The sequence below is a fragment of the Vanessa tameamea genome, chromosome W (genome assembly GCF_037043105.1).
Source record: "Vanessa tameamea isolate UH-Manoa-2023 chromosome W, ilVanTame1 primary haplotype, whole genome shotgun sequence".
Lineage (NCBI taxonomy): Eukaryota > Metazoa > Arthropoda > Insecta > Lepidoptera > Nymphalidae > Vanessa > Vanessa tameamea.
The window spans coordinates 4,534,898-4,555,472 of NC_087340.1; the positions used below are offsets into that span (position 1 = coordinate 4,534,898).

Consider the following 20,575-nt stretch of genomic DNA (forward strand, 5'->3'; position numbering starts at 1 on the left):
GGACTCGCCCAACAACTCTTCGAAGGTCGATATGCCTATTTCTTGCATGAATTCAAACTCTTTCTTAACTCTCATATATTTGTCGGCGGAAAGAGGTCGAGCGCGGGCGAAGACAGGGGGTCCAGTAGTCTCGATGTGGTGCATAACGTTATGTTTTGGCACATTTTTGTAACACATAGGTTTTGTTATATCGGGATAAGCCGACAATAAATCGTAGTACGGGTTGGTGACCTGTATTGTTTTGATAGTGTCTTGTTTGCAATTTACCATAGACCCAATAACGTTTAGACTCGTAACAGAATCGATAAGTTTTCGACCATTTACATCCACTAAGAGTTTGTGGTGATTTAAAAAATCGGCACCAAGGATGGGCTGTTTTACGTCGGCGAGTATAAAATTCCAAGCATGAGGTCTTCTTAATTTTAAATTTAACTCTAAGCGCTTAGTTCCATATGTTCGTATTTCACTCCCATTCGCGGCATAAAGTCTATAACTGTCACTATCACTGTGTCTGTAGGGTTTTTTAACGGTTGGCAAAACAGAAACGTTGGCTCCCGTGTCCACCAAAAAACGTAGACCACTGTTTAAGTCGGTCACGCAAAGGCGGTGGCATGGTAAAAGGGTGCAGACATCCGCGACTGACTGCACCTTATTTAGTTTTCCTTGTTCTGGGTATTTTGTTTATTCCATGCGCACGGCTCTGTCCATTTGTTAGCTCTATGGCGAAATCGCGCATGATAGTAGCAAAGATCATTGGCGCTCCGTGACTTACGTCGTATCATATTACGGCCACGGGATTTTGATCGGTAGCGATTATGAATATTATAATTTCGTTTTTTGTGTTGAAATCTTTGAATGTTCTGCAATTCCATCACTTGTAAAGATAATTGAGCCACTTGTGCTTGCAACACGGAAAGGTTATCAGCTGACGTCGACGGTTTACTACTGACCTCCGCTATTTGAATAGGCCTTGTATTTTCCATAATTTTGTCTGCAATAGTAGCCAAATTTTTCAAATCTTTTACATCAGTGACGGCAAGGACGGAGCGTACTGCGGCTGGCAAATGACCTTGCCACATGATACTCAGCGTTTCGTCGGGAATTTTCCCCCTGGCTAAATCTCGCATGCGTCTCAAAAGTTGAGATGGTTTCTCATCGCCAAGGTCGATTTCACTCAAAAGTTTTTGGAGTTGACGATTTTCTGATTCTTCGTACACTGCTAATAATCTCGATTTTAGGGTGTCATATTTCTTCGTTTGGGGTTGCTGAAGTAGAATGTCGCTGACTTGTTGTATTACGTCTTTTCCCAGCTTCGTGACGACTAAGTTGAACTTCGCTTCGTCGCTTAGTTTTTGAGGTGTTAATATGGCTTCACATTGCACAAACCATAAGCGAGCTTGATCGCACCAAAACTGAGGGATTCTTGATGATACTTTGACTGTTGCTAACACGGATGCTGTGCTGGCTGATGGTGTTCTATTTTCACTGGTCATTTTATAATCACTTATAATCTCGTATAAACTGACTGAATCACGTCGGGGTCACCAATTTGCCTTTGGTGTCTTGTGGATGATGTAATGAAAGGCAATTGAGTATAGATATATGTATTGTAATATAATTTACAACATTTAATTGTTACGACGGTATTACAGTGCGAAGTTAGAATGGCGACTGGCGACAGAACATATAATAATGTATTAATTGACAATGTAGCATATCGAATATCGACTTGTTTCTAGGTGCCATTATGGACAGTGATTTTTGCTTACATTAATAAAAGATAATACGTAGGCACAGCACCATTGGTAGTGGTAGATAAGCCATACCTAATTACTAATAACGGGTCACACTCACACACGGCAGATTAGGTATACACGTAAGATCGATCGTTTTTTACATAATTCTAATGAGAATCATGTACCGAGTATTCTCCTTAAATAATGATAGTAATTCACGAGTCATCCTGTATAGCAGTTCGGGAATACGTCAACAAGCTTCTTTTCATAAATAAACCTTTCACGTCAAGACAAAAATAGAGACCATCTTGCTTACTGAAGAAACAAGAAAATTGTTCATGAACTTTTCTTTGATAGGATATTAGAACATCAGATTTAATTAAATTCCTTTGTTTTAATTGCGATGTGTTCAACTGAGGCTTAAACAAAAAAATAGAACCTTACGACTTTTTATTTAACTTCCCTAATTACATTTAATTAAATCACAGCTTTAATCGATTGAGATCTTATGATTACTTATGTAATTCTTAAGTCACTTTAGTCATTTGAATCAGTCTTAGTCAACATTTTTTATATCTCACTTGTTCTGTAATTTTTGTTAATACTTGCTTTCTGGTTGTCTTTGTTAGTATTTTCAAGTACAGTATCCAATTTGCCATTGTCCAGATAGAAATCTTCCGAAAATAAAATTTTGGAGATATTGTCTTTAGCTTTAATTTTTTTGTTTTTCTTTACCACTTTTTACTCTTTTTCCAATTTCTTTTGTTTTCTTTCTTCTTTTCTCTTCTAACGCGTTCTACTTTATCTTCTTTAATTTTATTTTTTTCATTTACCTGAGCTTTTTATTCAGCTGATGTTAGTACAAGGGCGACTTCTTGGTATTTTTTATCCCTTTTTTTGTGGCGATTTAGGTAGCACAAAAATATCTTGTTGTTTAATTAAAGTATTGTCTTCCTTAGCAAATAATTGTTTTTTTTTTTTAATGTTTAATGTTATAGGGGGCAAACGAGCAGGAGGCTCATCTGATGGAAAGTGATTACCACCGCCCATGGACATCTGCTACACCAAGGGGGTTGCAGATGGACAGGTTTCATCACGATGTTTTCCTTCACCGCCGAGCACGAGATGAATTACAAACACAAATTAAGTACATGAAAATTCAGTGGTACCTGCCTGGGCTTGAACCCGAAATCATCGGTTAAGATGCACGTGTTAGATTTTTTATCAAAATCAAAATATACTTTATTCAAGTAGGCTTTTACAAGATCTTTTGAATCGGCATTTAACAAACTATTTAAAGTAAGCTACCACCGGTTCGGAATGTATCTTCTACCGAGAAGAACCGGCAAAACTCAATAGTTACTCTTTTTCAATATCCAAAAATACAGTTATGTTAGTTAAATACAATTATACTAACTTTGCATATATAATACTAACTTTGTATATTGATAATTGCAAAAACACAATTCATATATTCATCAATAATTTAACAAGCAATAACAATTATAATATATCACAAAATTATATCGTACCTTAAATATTAGCAGCAACTTGCTGGTCCAGGATCAAAGTGCAAAGTAAACGTCAAAAAGTAAAGTGTTCTGTACCGACCTTCCATCACTTATATAAGCCTCACTACAAATCACGTGACTCACAATATTGAACGGAAAAGTCAAAGTACCCTCTTATTTAATATCAATGTTATTAACACAATTCAAAAATAACTTAAATTATTGTTATTACAGAATTGATTAAAACATACAATACATTCAGTCAGTCTTTCTACAGGCAGTCCTATACACATTGTGTAAGCGGTTTTTTTAGTTTTGCAAAGTCTGGAATAAATTTCGATAATATCCAACTAAGCCTAGAAATTGTTTTATTTCTTTCGGTTGTTTTTGGTATGAGGTATTTTTCTATTGCAGCTACTTTGTAGGGGTTTGGTTTTACTCCGTCCGCGCTTATAATATGTCCTAGAAAAGCTATTTCATGTTTTAAAAGTTCTGACTTATCCATTTTTTTTGTGTGTGTGTGTGTGTGTGTGAGTGTGAGTGTGTGTGAGTGTGAGTGTGTGTGAGTGTGAGTGTGTGTGTGTCTCTGTGTGTATCATTGATGTATGTATTAGTGTATGTGTTTTTATACATAAATAATATATTTGTAAGATAGTGGGCGGAATTAGACGGATCGTCAGGAGGTCGGGTTCCCATTTTAAGAAACAACAATTAAGGTTTTAAATAACAATAGATTTTTATTTACAATAATTACAATAATAGTGGTCTTAAAATAATTTACACACAATCTAAACAATCTAAAACAACAAGCAAACAGACAAGCCAGTGATATACAGCCAAATCAATATGCCGAAAGACAGCGTAACCGCGTACAAGCGGGCAAGTACAGCTAACTAAATAGCGTAGCAAAGGCAGTCAAGCCTGAGGGGTAAACCGACAGTTTTGTCGGGAGCTAGAGCTCTTGCTTGAGTCGATCCTCGGAATCGACTGAAGACTAGCCAGTGAACACGGTATTTATACCCTAGCCCCTACTCCCAACAACTCTGTCCGTGGCGCGAAACGCCAGCCACGTGTTTACCAAAATGTAAATACAAAGCAATTAAATCTGCTAGCAAGGTAAAAGTCACAAAATATTCCAATATGAATTATCGTTAATCAAGAACAGACAATTTGAAGTTATTTCTAGGTGACACGAATTAAACAATCGTTTATAATGTTTCATAACGCTATTAACAATTACCGAAATCGGAACTAGTCGTCATAAGTCAATCGCAGATAGCTAGTAAATCATACCAGATATAATTAGGAATTGTCGTAAAAGATTTGCATTAAAAATCTAGCTAATTGTAATTATCATCGAGTAAACAACAAATCAATAAGTTGGGTACTTTTATCATTACGTTGATGTGACGACTGACTCCGACATGTTGTTTACTTCCTACGAACGAGTAGTTCGATCTCGTCGTAGCTTTTTGTTATTAACCATTCAAACCTTATCATATTGTACGGGATAAATGTTAAGTATTTTATTCATGTTATTGTAGAGATAAGCACATTGTGTTAGATATTGATGACTAGCAAAAGATGTTTTGGCAGCATACACGTCAGTAACTTTGTAGCTTAGTCTTTTATTTAAAACTTCTGCATTGAATTTCAACGATTTGTGTCCTCTAAGAATAATCCGTTGAACATACAATTGTCTTACAGTTAATACCTTACTTGTTGCATACAACATACGCGTAGGGAATTGATAGGGCAAGAAGTGGATGACTTTTAACAATAATCTTTGGGCTCTTTCAACTTCAATGAATTTTGTTTTAACAGCACCTCCCCACACAGGAATACAGTACCCCAATACAGACTGCGCCAGTGCAATATATATTTTAATCATGAGGACCTTAGAGGCAACGTGTCTTAACATTTTAAAAATCCAAATCAACTTACGTAACCTGCATCCTACTGCTTCTATTTGTGCATTCCAAGACAATCTCTGGTCTAGTAAGACACCGAGGTATTTGATTGAGGTTACTCTATTAACAATGGAACAGGTATCGCAACTTTTACAAGTAATTTCGTTACATTGATGTATTTTTATGCTAAAGCTATTATCTGGCTGAGTCCGATTATAAATAGAAAAAGGTATATATTTAGTTTTAGCTGGATTTAATGAAAGCAGGTTCGTTCTTAGCCATTGCGCAATTGTAACAAGACCATTTTCAGTTACATTTTTAACTTTTTCCCAATTTCTTTCTGTGAATACAATTGATTTATTTATTTATTTATTTATACTTTATTGCACCCAAACTTAAAACTAAAAACTACAATATTGAAACAAAAAGTTGCATGAGGTGCAACAGATGTGTCTGCCTAAGAAAAAACTTTAGCATTATTAATAGATAAGTTACAGAGGTCATTGGTGTAGATAAGAAACAATGTAGGCCCTAAGACACTACCTTGTGGGACGCCGTAGGTGATTTTTGAGTCATGACTACATAGATTTCCAATTTTCACTCTTTAGGTTCTCTCGCCAAGATAATCCTTAAAGAGAGCCAAAGAGGTATCTCTAACTCCAAGGTTTTCTAATTTTTTGACAAGAATGGGGACAGATATTGTATCGAAAGCTTTTTTCAGATCAAGGAACACAGCCAGAGACTCCATACCATTATCCAAATTTTTTACAATATATGAGGTCAGAGCTTCTACAGCATCTTCCGTAGATTTTCCATGTCTGAAGCCGAATTGAGACTGACAGTAATTGATATTTATTGAGATAGTTTAATAGTCTACTGTTTAAAATCTTTTCTATTAGCTTTGAAATTGAAGGTAAAACAGAAATTGGTCTATAATTATTGAGATTGTCTTTGTCACCGGTCTTATAAACAGGAGTTATAATAGACTTTTTAAGTAATGATGGGAAGACTCCGTTCCTAAAGCAAAGATTAGTTAAATGACAGATAATCTGAATAATCTCAGTTTTGGCAAGTTTCAAGAAACTAGTTGGAATGTGATCCCATCCAGGGGCACTGTCTGTTTTATGACTTATAAGAGCCTCTTTCACTTCTTTTGTATCTGTTTCTAATAAAACTAGTGAATTTAATTGGGTCTTACTATTAGAACATACAGTCGGATTTATTTTAGTGCCAGTCGAAAGAATGTTGTTAGCTAGGTTTGTGCCTAGGTTAACAAAATATTCATTAATATAGATAATTGATTCAGAAGGAGAGGATCTTATATTCAATAGTTGGGTATTGTCTGGTTTTGTGTGTTTTAAATTAGTAATTGTTTTTATATTAAGCCAGAATTTTTTAGTATTTCTTGAAGTTTTTTCCAATTGCTCTCGATCATATTTGCGTTTTAATTTCTTAATTAATGATTGCAGAAATTACGATATCTCTTGTACGTAATTTTTAGTATTTCATTTGTAGGATCTAGTCTCAATCTTTTTTGCATTCTATTTCTATTTCTAATACATCTTAAGATACCAGTCGTTATCCACGGTTTGATACACCTTTTACTTTTAGGTATCATTATTATTTTAAAATTAAAAGGCTATACGTGAATATAAGATCGAGGAAGCAGTTCGGAGGTTTTCGTATTTTAATGAATATTATTTTACTTGTACAATATGTTTCTCGGAATAATATATAATTCATTTGCCGTTTGTTATTTAGATTCACATATATATATGTAAGATCGTGGGCGGAATTAGACGGATCGTCAGGAGGTCGGGTTCCCATTTTAAGAAACAACAATTAAGGTTTTAAATAACAATAGATTTTTAATTACAATAATAATAGTCTTAAAATAATTTACACACAATCTAAGCAAACAGACAAGCCAGTTATATACAGCCAAACCAATATGCCGAAAGGCAGCGTAACCGCGTACAAGCGGTCAAGTACAGCTAACTAAATAGCGTAGCAAAGGCAGTCAAGCCTGAGGGGTAAACCGACAGTTTTGTCGGGAGCTAGAGCTCTTGCTTGAGTCGATCCTCGGAATCGACTGAAGACTAGCCAGTGAACACGGTATTTATACCCTAGCCCCTACTCCCAACAACTCTGTCCGTGGCGCGAAACGCCAGCCACGTGTTTACCAAAATGTAAATACAAAGCAATTAAATCTGCTAGCAAGGTAAAAGTCACAAAATATTCCAATATGAATTATCGTTAATCAAGAACAGACAATTTGAAGTTATTTCTAGGTGACACGAATTAAACAATCGTTTATAATGTTTCATAACGCTATTAACAATTACCGAAATCGGAACTAGTCGTCATAAGTCAATCGCAGATAGCTAGTAAATCATACCAGATATAATTAGGAATTGTCGTAAAAGATTTGCATTAAAAATCTAGCTAATTGTAATTATCATCGAGTAAACAACAAATCAATCAAGTTGGGTACTTTTATCATTACGTTGATGTGACGACTGACTCCGACATATAAGATATGATGATGTAATAGTGTGTAAGTTTATATGTGTAAAGGTTAAGTGTGAGAATTATGTTTATGTGTGTCTTTGTTAATACAAGAATGCTAATGGAAATATATGAGTTTTTCTTATTTTGTTTGATATACATACACTTAAATGCTAAAAACATAGTTACCAGTAACAAAACAATAAATAAAGTTTTTAGAAAAATATTTCTGCGATAGTTAGCGTTGGAACATTTTAAGTAGGTATAAAAGATCACCAATAGTCATTTATGAAATAGTTGTTGCACTTGAGCTTCACTATGTATGTTGATGATAGGAGAGATTTCATTTTTTCGCAAATAAACTTTACCGTAAGCAGTCCAACAGAAACGATCATTTTCCGATTTAGCAATATCCCTTGCCAAAAAGAACAGTCGAGCGCCTTTCGCTGTCAGTTGGTCTGATACGTAAATAGGTGTGTCTTCAGCTGTACGGAATCCTAAGTGTTTTGCGCACAATTTGGATTTGTGTTTTATATTGTAGGCTTTATACATTTTCAGTATATCTGTCTTTAGTGTTGTGGAAGAAGTCTCGACAATTATGGTGCTATTCTTCGTTTTTTCTCTTTTTCCTTGTACTCTATAAATGTCCTTTATGTCAGTCTTCTCAATATTACAGCCTATGCCTTTAGCCAAACACACAACCCTATCAACGAGGTCTTCTTTTGTTTCACTTGACTGTATAGGAACATTCTTTATTTCTAAGTTGCTTTTTCGCATGTCTCTTTGTAAATATTCAATTCTATCTTCTAATGTAACTATATATTCTCGATCTTCCTTTCTTTTTCCCTCCAACATTTCAATTTTCTTTTTTAATTCATCATTTTGGGCACTTAAGAATGCAATTGAGTTCTCGATGTTAAGATTAGTTTGTCGTATTTCTTTTTGTGAGACAATTATCTTTTGAAATTCTTTGGTTTGTTCAGAAAATAAAGACGATATCATAGATTTAATCTCAGCTTTAAAGTTGTCTAGTTCTACATTTATGTCTGTTTCTCTTGCCCTTTTATTGCGATAAGCTACATAGTTCGGAGGGGTTTTATTTTCTCTGCAAAGTACGTCGATTTCTGAATACGAAGCTGACTTATTCAACGATGCATCCATGATACTAGGGCCGTATAATATTAGCAGTATAAGTATTCTTTGTCTTTAAAAAGAACAAAAGGATACAATAAAAACAAAAAGCCGTTATCAATTCAGTTGGATGCAATTTCCAATCAACGCAAGCACGTCAGGCGCATACGTTCGTCATTAGCCGCTTCGATAGAAGCACCAGCAGTTGGGCGGAGTTTCGAAGCCAATGTTAAAAAAACGTTGGTTCGGAGTTCACTTAGCTAGGTGTATGTATTCACTAATAGCTGGGAGGAGCTACTTGACCAATCATTTGGATTTTAAAGTTGCACTTTCGGAGTTTCTGAAAAACTTTTTGTTAATTTACTATGTGCTCTTGTAGGGATGTATATAGACAATACTATTATCCAGATAGACTAGAGTTAGAAATAGAGTTTTGTATGCACTTAAGCACATCATCCATTACTCGCTGCAAGGCCACCGGAGATTTTTTTAACCCCATGGGCATACGAAGAAATTCATAATGTCCATGTTCTACGTTAAATGTTGTTTTATGTATATCCTGAGGATCTGTCTGATAAAATCCGCTAGCTAAATCTAAAGTAGTAAAATACTGGCATTTTCCAAATTTATCTAATACATCATTGATGTTTGGGATTGAATATTTGGCATCTATTGCTTTTTCGTTTAATTTGCGAAAATCAACAACTATTCGCTATTTCTTTTACTATGCGTCGACTTTTTTTGCACACCCCAAATAGGTGAGCTCCAAGCCGAATTAGAGGGCCTTATTATTTTCTGATCGAGCATTTTACTTATTTGTTCCTGTACTTCCTGTCTATGAACATATGGGTATCTATAGCTTTTCGTGTGACCGGGGACTTCATCGGTGGTTTTAATTGAGTGCTTTATTTTATTTATAAACGTAAGTGGCTCACCTTCTAAATAAAATACGACAGCATACAGGCTACACAATAGTTCTAAGTTTTTACGTTTCTCAACGTTAAGATGTTCTGTACGAACTGTCGCATCGGAACTTATTTTACACGTTTTGATTATGCAAATGAAATTGATATTGTTAATTTCAGCAGAAATGCCTTGGTCCATCGAAAATATTACCGCACCGCTCCCCGCGCCCCGTCTTATGAGACGCTATTCGAAGGCCCAACTCACAGACCTTACCAACGGAGCCGGCCAAACGTATGGCACAAAGCACATCTTTCGAAGCTTCCTTCCTATGGACTTCCCGGGAAATTATGCAACTGGATCACCAACTTTTTGATAAATCGGAGCATCGAGGTTGTTGTCGACGATGTATACTCTGACTTAAAGCTCAATTTTGGTGTTTTACAAGGCTGCATACTTGTTGCAAATCAAATATTAGATTTGCAACAAGTATGCAGCCTTGTAGAACCTCGATGCTCCGATTTATCAAAAAGTTGGTGATCCAGTTGCATAATTTCCCGGGAAGTCCATAGGAAGGAAGCTTCGAAAGACGTGCTTTGTGCCATACGCGATAGAAGGCTTTCGCTATGTCCTAACTGGCTGTGAATAATAAACAAGAAGGTCACCGGCTGAGCGACCCCGAAGGAAACCGTACTGACAATCGCTAATGAAGTAGCTTAGAAGTAGGTAGTGACTATCTTATCCCCTTCTACTCTGTAGATGTACTTTGTGAGAAATATTAATCTCATTTATAGAGAAAAAAAAACTCAGTCGCCAAGAGAAATACAACGATCGTTGCAAAATAAATGATAAGTATTAAGTGCTGGTCTTTGATCTACAAGCTGTATTACAATCACTAAGAGGAAATACTTCAGCTTTTTATTATAAGTCCAAATTAAATTGTTTTAATTTTACCGTCACGCTTTTAAGTAAGAAAGTTGACGGAGAAATCAAAGATGCCTATAATGATGTACATTCTTATTTCTGGATTGAAACGGATGGTAAACGCGGTGCTAATGAAATAGGCTCCTGCTTAATGGATTGTTTTGAAAGGATCTGCAGTGAATCGAGGCATAGCGATGGCGAAGGCTTAAATTTGACTCTTTATTCTGAAAATTGCGCCGGTCAAAATAAAAATAAATATATAGTAGCCCTTTATCTATATGTAACCAAACTTAACATAGACTATGCCGTCGATATCTTAAAGTTGCTTTTCAGTATAAACATAAAATTATTATAACTATAGCAGAGCCGATGACCAGAATAAGGTCAGCGGTTCTGCGTATTTTTTTTAAATAACTGTCTATCATAAATTCGATACATATATTAAATGTAATAAAATTAAGTTGTGAATAGTCCAATTGAGTGTTATATTTTAGTATATATAGTTTAGAGTACTAACAATTATTTTTAATTTACCTTATTATTAACCCTTAATGTTTCTGTTGTTCTAGGTTAAGGATTAACGAGGAAATTGCTACAACTATGCTAATCTTCAAAATTTAATTGAGTTTCTTTCCTCAACCGTACCAATCAATCTCTTTCGTGTCTTCTCCATGCTACGTGACATTGGCGAAATAATCTGTGCCCTGTCGGCACAACTAAAAGCCATTAAACTAAGAATTGAATTGAATTCAATAGTTTTGTCGAATTTATTTTAAAAGAATGTAAACATGTAACGTGCGCCAAAATTACGTTACAATATTTACTTACTAGTAATATAACTTCCGTCGTAGTCGCTCGACGCTGGACGCGATCACCAGGGTAAGGAAGCTGGCAGAGGAGGAGGTGACTCGGGGTGGGGTTTTGTTGGCTGTCTCGTTGGACATATCCAACGCCTTCAACTCCCTGTCCTGGGAAGTCATCAGAGAAGCGCTGAGGTACCATAACGTGCCGTGGTACCTGCAGCGACTGATCGGTGACTACTTTGCGGGCAGAGCAGTCACCTACCCGACGAGCGACGGTTGGAAGAGGAGACTGATGGCGTGCGGTGTTCCACAGGGCTCCGTATTGGGGCCGCTGCTGTGGAACATCGGGTACGATTGGGTTCTGCGCGGGGCCACTCTGCGGAGGGTTAGCGTCGCATGCTACGCTGACGACACCCTCGTGTCGGCCCGCGGCAGCTCCCATCGCGGCATATCGAGCTACAGCCGGAGTCGCACACGCGGTTCAACGAATCCGTGCACTGGGCCTTGAGGTGGCCTTGCACAAGTCTGAGGCCCTTGTTTTTCATGGACCTCGGAACGCGCCACCTCAGGGCATGACCATCACAGTCGGCGGAACTTCCATCACCATCGGGTCGACGATGAAGTACCTGGGACTCGTCCTCGATGGCAGGTGGAAGTTCGAGGAGCACTTCCGGCGCTTAGACCGCCTGCAGGCGCCTATAAATCGGCGTGGTGCGTTCGATGGCACTCTACGGGGCGCCGATATGGGCGGACGCTCTGAGTGCACGCAACGTCGTCTCGCTGCGACGTCCGCAGCGGGTGATGGCGCTCAGGGCGGCTCGACATACCGTAGGGTGTCGTACACAGCAGCCTGCCTGTTGTCCGGAAGCCCGCCATGGGACCTAGAGGCCGAGATCGACTCGAGTGTCACATGCGTGCGACAACAGGGTGGCTCAATTGTGGATGTTATATTCGCAAATGTCACTTTAGAGCGCCGCATTCACGATTGGAAGGTCATGACTGATACCGAGACCTTATCGGACCACAGATATATTCAATTCACCATTGCGGTTTCGGAGGCCGTAGGAAGAAGTCCACCTTCCAGGAAGAATGGTCCACGTTGGTCCCGTAAGCGTCTTAATAAAGAAACGTTGACTGAAGCAGCCCTCGTACAAGTTTGGGTGTCATTGCCAGAGGAGCCCATGGATATAGATGAAGAGGTGCAATGGTTTGCCAGAGCCTTGACCAACGTATGCGATACAGCTATGCCTCGTACAAAATCTAACTTGTCGAAACGAGCCGTATACTGGTGGTCCACTGAGCTAGCTCAGCAGCGTGAGACGTGTGTCGCAATGAGGCGTCAATATACAAGATGCCGACGGCGACGTAGGTGAGACGAAGCAGAGGAAGCCGCTCTTTATTCGTCGTATAGGCAGGCCGTTACGAACTTACAGATTGCCATAGTCAGCGCCAAGGAATTCGCAGAAGCAGAATCCGTGCAAGCGCTTAACAATGACCCGTTTGGAAGACCGTACCGTATGGTACCGCGCAAGCTTCGTGTCCGGACGCCTTATGTTCTTAACGCGTAATTAATAAACAATACAACACTATTTTAGAGCTGTACTAAATATTAGGAAACACATTGTCGATAATACATTTACGCGCATTAGAATGTTAGTAATTTACAAAAAAATATTTTATATCATATATTTGCTTGAGGAGAGCGTAAACTTCGAATAATTCATTAAAACAAACAATGAATAACACAATGGCTGATTTTGCCGGACAGCATGTTGTTATAGCATTATAACATATTTTACAATGAGTTTACATATTACAATTTGTGAATGTTGTGTACAATACATTGATTATTATGTCTTTCTAATTTGGAACTAATTGCAACACTTAATGTGACGTATTATAACTGTTCCGGATATTCATAATATCAATATTACTATTATTTTTTTATATCAAATACAAAATCCGGCGAAACACAAACTATCCGATAGCCAGACGCGTTGCACAATTAATAAAATAACTATGGTATTATTTTTATTTACAAGCGCGAGAAAAACCAATACCAAGAATGGACATTCTCCTTTTAATTCTACCAAGACGCAAGCCATTCGTCGACTCCGACTTTCCGAAATGTATCTGCACCCATCATTGACAGTATTGAGCTTTTAGGAGTTACTTTAACATCCAAACTCAACTTTACACAATGCATTGAATCCAAAGCTAAAACTGCTGAAAAAAAAACTTGGCATCCTCAATAAGGTCAAACCGTACTTCATACCGGAACAGCTTCTGGCCTTATATCCAACCCAAGTTAGATCGTGCATGGAGTACTATAGCCATATATAAGACGGTTGTGCTAAGTATCAGCTTGATGCTTTGGATTTTGTGGATCGTCGTGCTAGAAGATTCATTGGCAACCAGACAGTGGTCAATGCAAAACTCCAGAGCTTAAAACACCATCGTAAGGTTGCCTATCTGTCGGTATTCTACGGAATATATTTCGGAAAGTTTGCTCAGGAACTATTTAATTTGGTTCCAACCGAACCGATGGAACTGCAGGGCATCGAAAAGATCTACACCCTTACGTAGTTGACGTACTTATAACACGTAAGAAACGAGATTCTCATATCTAATACGCACCGCTAAGGTGTGGAATACCCTCCCGACCTCCGTATAATATGGGCCATACCTTCTAATCTTGAATGAATAGGCATCTTCTAGGGAAGTGCGCTTCACCTTAGGCTGTATCATCACTTTCTATCAGGTGTGATAACAGTCAAGCGCTAGTTAATATATTTAAAAAATATAAAAAATTAAGTTTGCAACAACAGGGGGCTTGTAGGTATGCAGATATGCAATAGCATAGCCATTATAACTAAAAAAAATCAAACGTCGATAATAATAGATCTTGGATAAGAAACAAGAAATCATGTTGTTTCAACAATATTTTGACTAGTACATCATAATTACTAAGTTTTGAATTGAGTTTAGTTTTTTTATAAGGTTTTAATGTTTCTGTTTCATAACGTCGAAACTTAATAGTACTTTTTCCTGCTGTTTCCTTATCGATGCCTTCCTTTGATTCCGATAACATCGCGCATTGATATGTACGCAACCAGTTCAAAACTCTAAATGAACTCGCTCTCTGTGGCAAATGACTGTTTATTTTCCATTCCTCATGTTCCGTTCTGCTCGCTCCGTTTATTCCTCGTTCTCATTTTACTTTTGCAGTAGAAATTATTAGACAAAACTCTTTGTTGGTGGAAATGTAAAACTATTTCATATCGGGAGTCCGTCCCGTCTAACCATTTCCCACTGATTATCCTTTCGCAGTGGAAATCCGACTTGATTTTCATACGGTGCTCAAATTCGGAATCAGCGCACCGTAATCATTCGGCAACACTAACTTTCGGTTTTGCTTTATAAAAATCGTCGGCCTATTTTATTTACTTTATAAAATAATTCTACCTGCGACTTTGAACCCACTCATTTTCTGGGATTAATAGTGACTTATGTATTTATTAGGCCTATAACCTATTAAAATGAAAAAAAAAGTCTTTTTGAAGTAGTAATAAACATACTTTTGCTTTTCTAGCACTAATGGGTTTCCATTTAGTTATTCCATTTTTAACTTTTATATAAATAAATATATTATTTATTTATATATTTATTATATTTTTCACAGGGCGGCTGGTGGAGGCGAAATGTTTGGTGACATCAATATTTCCGCCATTTTGGATTCTTTAAGTATCCATTACGACAAAAGAGTAAGACCAAACTATGGAGGTTAGTAACAAATATAAGCTTAATAACTAAAACGATTATTAGAGTATCTAGCTTTGAGAACCTACACTTTTGAAAAATAATACCTATATACTTATTATTATATTATAATATATGTATGTACTATATTTATATACTATATTTTGTGATTATATAACTAATATATTTTCCTTTTAGCCTTTTTTACGACGTACATGTAGGCATTTTTTAAAGTCTGCTTTCAATTTTTTTTTTAAATTAAGTGTTAAATAAGATTAATTGTGTGTTACACTCGTAATAGTGTAACACACAATGAATCTAGTGATAATATTAAACTAATGGCACACAACCAGCAATGCTCACATAAAAACCTGGGATCTATAATTGTTATTTGGTAGATGTAGTCAAAAAGCAATATTCGGGTTTGATAATTGACTGTCGCCTTAAGTGGAAGTAGCCCCATAATATTATATTAAAACTATTTCACACTACAAAAGTTGAACTATCAATGGCCAAGATTGAAAGAATTGAAAACAACCATTACTTATTAGCAATATGTTATTTAAACACAATGAAATACTATTCAAAACTAAACTACATATAAATAAACTATTTTTACAAAACTGCCGAATTAATGTAAAAGCTATTCCAGAGAACAATAAAGTTTTCTGAGAGCATATTTTTCCTCAAGTGAGTTTGTTTGATTTTAATTTTCTTCTAGGTTTTTACCCAAGTCTTTAATATTTTTTGTGTTTTAATAATGATTGTCTAATCTTCTCAATACCATTACAAGTATGACCATTAACGAATCAAATAATTTCACTATAATACTCTCAGAGACAAACAGAAAAAGATAAAAACTATTGTGAAACATCTGCGCGATTGTCTCGCCTTAATCACTCAAACTAACTTTCCCTCTCGCTTTCTTTCCCTTTGCCGTCACTGTGACACAATTTTAATTTTGAACAGTGTATCTGGTAGTATGCATTATAAGTCAATGATTACATACATTAAATAAGTAGTTTATTTAACATACGATTCTCTTAGCTACTTCACTGGCAGAAGATCACATCAAAAGCAGCCTTATTACACCCAGAATTTATACGGCCATGTAAAAAAAAACCCGAAATTCTTACAACAACTTAATTGTTTAATGAAATTACATGAAATTTATTTAGATTTAAGTCTAATTATAAAATATGACCATCCTATTCGATGTGACAATGGAAAGTGAAGAGAAGGAGTTCCTAATTCGATGCCGGCGTTTGTCGCAACCGCGGGTCACATTGAGCCGATTCCCACAGTTGAATTAGATGCTTTTATTTGTTTACCAGGCCAAGTTTAGCAATTCAGCTTTTCCATGCCTGTCGCCAGGCTGATGGAATTGTTATGAATAGTTTGGTAATTTCCATTATCTTGCGTATTCTATGTAGTTTTAATACTTAACATCTCCCCCTTCTAAGATCAGCGCCTATTCACAGATTGATTCGAGATTAGCGCTCATAATCCAGTTAGGGTCGCGTTGGTGCTTGTAACCATCTTTGCATAAGCGTTGCCTTGTTCCATCTCGCCATCTGCACGTTCAACTGTAGTTTCCGATAAGCGCCATCTCACGTACTTTCGTAATGCGAGGGCGATACCCAATGCACTTGCACCTAATAGTACTAAGTATAGTGGCGTTTCCATAGATATTTTTTTAGCAGCAGCCTGTAGGCTGTGAAGATCTGCGGAGCTGAGCATCAGTCTTCTTATTTTTGGGGTTTTCGTTAGCTCCGTTTGCAAAAGGGATATTCATTATTTTCATAGCCTGACCTCTCAAACGATCGTCCTTGTTCGCTTGTATTAGGTCTGACGACTGCACGACACTTCCTTTAGGCATTATAAAAAAATTACAAAACTTTAAACTAAATAAAATGACAAAATCTATGCCCTCTTACTTAAATACTATACATCAATATATACAGGGCATAGGTGGCAAAGATCATAAAATAGAATTATTTTCGGAGTGTTATAATATAATAAAACTCATGTATTTTGTGTCACAGAGCATTGCATTAAAAGTTTTGACATATTTAATATCCCAAACTTTAAATTATCAAGTACATTCGTAAAAAGAATGCTATTCGTGGTGGCTCATTAATATTAGTACGGAATGATATCGTTTGTAAATCTCGAAAAGATACCTTGCGTGGAATTTCCGCAGTACACTATGGCCCTCATCAGGAGACAGGAGACTTATTTGAGAGCACTATGGAGGATACTCTTAAAAAGATATGTAAAAGTAATAAATATGTAATTGTATGTGGCGACTTTAACGTCGACTTTTCTTTTCATCTCTTTTTCTTTGTTCGGTTGGTCACCTTGTTTAAGTCATTTAATTTAACGCACAGAGTTAATGAACCGACAGGAATAACCAACGATACTTCTACGTCTTTGACAATGTGTTTCGTGACTGTGAAATATATGACTTAATTATCAATTATAAATAATTTGACTTCTGACCACTGTCGTCAGAAGTTTTCTTTGGAACACAAAGAAATTATTCATTCAAAAAATATATATAGAGGCCAATAACGGCTAATAAATTTAATTCTTTTAAAGATATTGTGGCATGTAAATTATCTAAGTTTAGTGACTGGGCTACTATTGGTATATATTAAAGTAGAAATAAATTATACGACCTATATGGTATGAAGCAGTGGAATCGAAACGTAGCCTTTCTAGAATAGGTCAATAAATATTCCAAAAATTTTAAAACAGTAGTATGAGTAAAAGATTAAAGATAACATTGATTGTATTTAAATAATAATGTATGTTGTGCGTTCGAGTCAACCAATGTAGTTATTCTATCTACCAATAGATGGCGTTGTGCCTTCAGTTAAATCGCGCTGTCAAGATAATCACGGATGTGCTTAAGAGATTTCTTAGTGTATTATTATTTTAAGTTTAAATATACGAGTTAAGTAAACGTGTGAGTTATTCATTTTGAACATGGTGCCGAAACCCGGGAAATAAAGTCAAATAAGTGAATAGTAGTGACTAGTGAGAACTGAGGATACGTGGGAAAATGAACTGTAAGGTACAAACAAGTAAGCGTGTAAAAGACTTAGTAAAAATTAAATTAGTATAGTTAGACTTGTAAAAATTTCGTGCTCTCATTCAGTGGACTCGTGAACAAGACATTCGTAGATAATGTCGAAATATCGAGCTCCACCAAATAAAAATAAAAAGCATGGTAAATATCCCGTTTTAGATACTGTTAGTAATAAAAATAACCATGTTAATTTAAAATCTTATTTACATACCTGTTCCATTACAGTAGATACAAACTCTGTCCCACGATCTGTAGCTATGGTTTTTGGTATCCCGAACCTTAATATAAAATTATTAACTAATGCTTTTGCTATACTTACCGTGTCCTTTTTTTTAGAGGATAGGCCTCTACGAACTTAGACAATTCACATTGAAGTGTTAAAATGTAGCAATTGTCTTCAATGTCCTTTTGCAAAGGTCCTACGACGTCAAGAAAGATCTTTTCAAAAGCATGTGAAGCCGTTGTAGTTATGTCCATGGGCGCCTTGACATACCTATAATGTTTCATTTTTTGACACTGAACGCACTTGCTAACAAATGTTTTAACATCTTTATCCAAGCCTGGCCAGTAAAATTTTCTTTTAATATTATTTGCATACCTGCATGACCTGCGGTGGGTAGTAAATGAAAGTCATGTAATATGTATTTTCTTTCTTCCCCATCATATATTCTTTTAACTCCTCTTAGAACATGATACGTGGACCACTTCAGTCCTTACGTTCTTTTATTTCTTTTAACAATTATTTTATGAAATTTTCAATTTCATTATTCTTTACTATGCATAGTTCATTTATTTTTCTAGTTTTACAAAATTCTCCTAACTTAGTCACAAATTCGGCTCGCGTAAATTGTGCCCTAAAGTTAAGATTAATATATAATATTTTTCTACGTAAACTATAAATAAAACATTCTTTATTTATAGTTTACGTAGTTAAATTATCATTATTTTTCAATTTATTTAACTCCTCATTATTTATAAAAGTCATTTCCACTGAATCATTTGGTATCTTTAGTACCTCAACTACTCGTGGTTGATCAGGCCACGATTCGTTAGGTTTACTAATTTTAATTGTATTATCCTGCTCTACTTTATTTTCTAAACGCCTCTTTTGGCCTCTAGTCATAACTAACAATATTTCTTCGTTCATTTGTTTTAAAGTGTCCGATGTTATGCTAATTCTAGACAAAGCGTCCGCTACGCTATTATCCTTACCTTTTACAAATATAATTTTAAAGTCGTATTCTTCTAGTGCTAACCTAAACTTAAGAAGTCTACTTGAGGGGTCTTTCATTGAGAATAGATATAATAAAGGTCTATGGTCTGTCATAATCGTAAAAGATCTACCGTATACAGAGGGTATACAGGTATACAGGTCTAAAGTATTTTACTGCCCACACTATAGCAAGTAACTCTTTTTGAATAGTGGGGTAGTTTGTTTCGGCTTTATTAAGAGGTCTGCTTGTAAAAGCTACCGGTTTCATATTTTGATTACACAAAACAGCGCCAATTGCTGTACCTGAAGCGTCAGTTTGAATGACGAATTCATTATTTTCTGAAAAATCGAGAAATTCTAATACTGGGGGACTTGTCAAAGCCTGTTTTAATGTTTCGAAACTTTTTTGACACTCTTCAGTCCAAACAAATCGTTCATATTTTCTCGTTAATTTATTTAAGGGATATGTTATTTCGTCAAAATTTTTGATAAATTTTCGATAATAATTACAAAACGCTACAAACCTTTTAACTTCGTCAGTATTAGTAGGTATGAGATATTTTTGTAGGATTTCGATTTTTGCAGGGTCAGGTAAAACTCCATCTTTTGAAACTAAATGTCCTAAATAAAGAATTTCTTTCTTCAAAAAATTACATTTCTTGGGATTTAATTTTAAATTAACTTTTCTTAGCCTTTCCATAACGTCAATCAAATTTTTATTATGTACGCTCAAATTTCTTCCAAATACAACTAAATCATCTAAATAAACAAAACACTTATCAAATGTTAACCCTGACATTGCAACTGACATGGCTCTGCTAAAAGCGCTAGGACTAGTCTTAAGACCCATTGGTAATCTTTTCATTTGGTATTGACCAGTGTTTGTCGTAAAAGCCGTGTATTCCCTACTTCGTTTGTCAAACTCTACCTGATAGTAACTTTGATTAAGATCTAAGTGTGAGAAATAGATAGAACCACAGAGAGAGTCTAAAATTTCATTTATATTTGGCAAAGGGAACTTATCATCCACAATGCAGTCATTAAGTTTCCGATAGTCGATAACAAGTCTCCACTTTTTATCAC

The 20,575-nt window shown here is 36.0% G+C and overlaps 1 protein-coding gene and 1 long non-coding RNA gene across 2 annotated transcripts in view; both read left to right on the forward strand.

The window, feature by feature from the left end:
• Positions 1–11,350, forward strand: part of LOC135194607 (uncharacterized) — a 441,435-nt gene extending 430,085 nt beyond the window's left edge. The window contains exon 2 of the long non-coding RNA XR_010309852.1: positions 11,193–11,350. This is a non-coding gene — a long non-coding RNA (uncharacterized LOC135194607). The remainder of the gene's footprint in view (positions 1–11,192) is intronic.
• Positions 11,351–15,127: 3,777 nt separating this feature from the next.
• The window catches only part of LOC113391527 (gamma-aminobutyric acid receptor subunit beta-like), a 123,502-nt gene continuing 118,054 nt past the window's right edge, over positions 15,128–20,575 (forward strand). The window contains exon 1 of the mRNA XM_064220221.1: positions 15,128–15,209. Coding sequence (XP_064076291.1) covers positions 15,128–15,209 — 82 coding nt within the window. The remainder of the gene's footprint in view (positions 15,210–20,575) is intronic.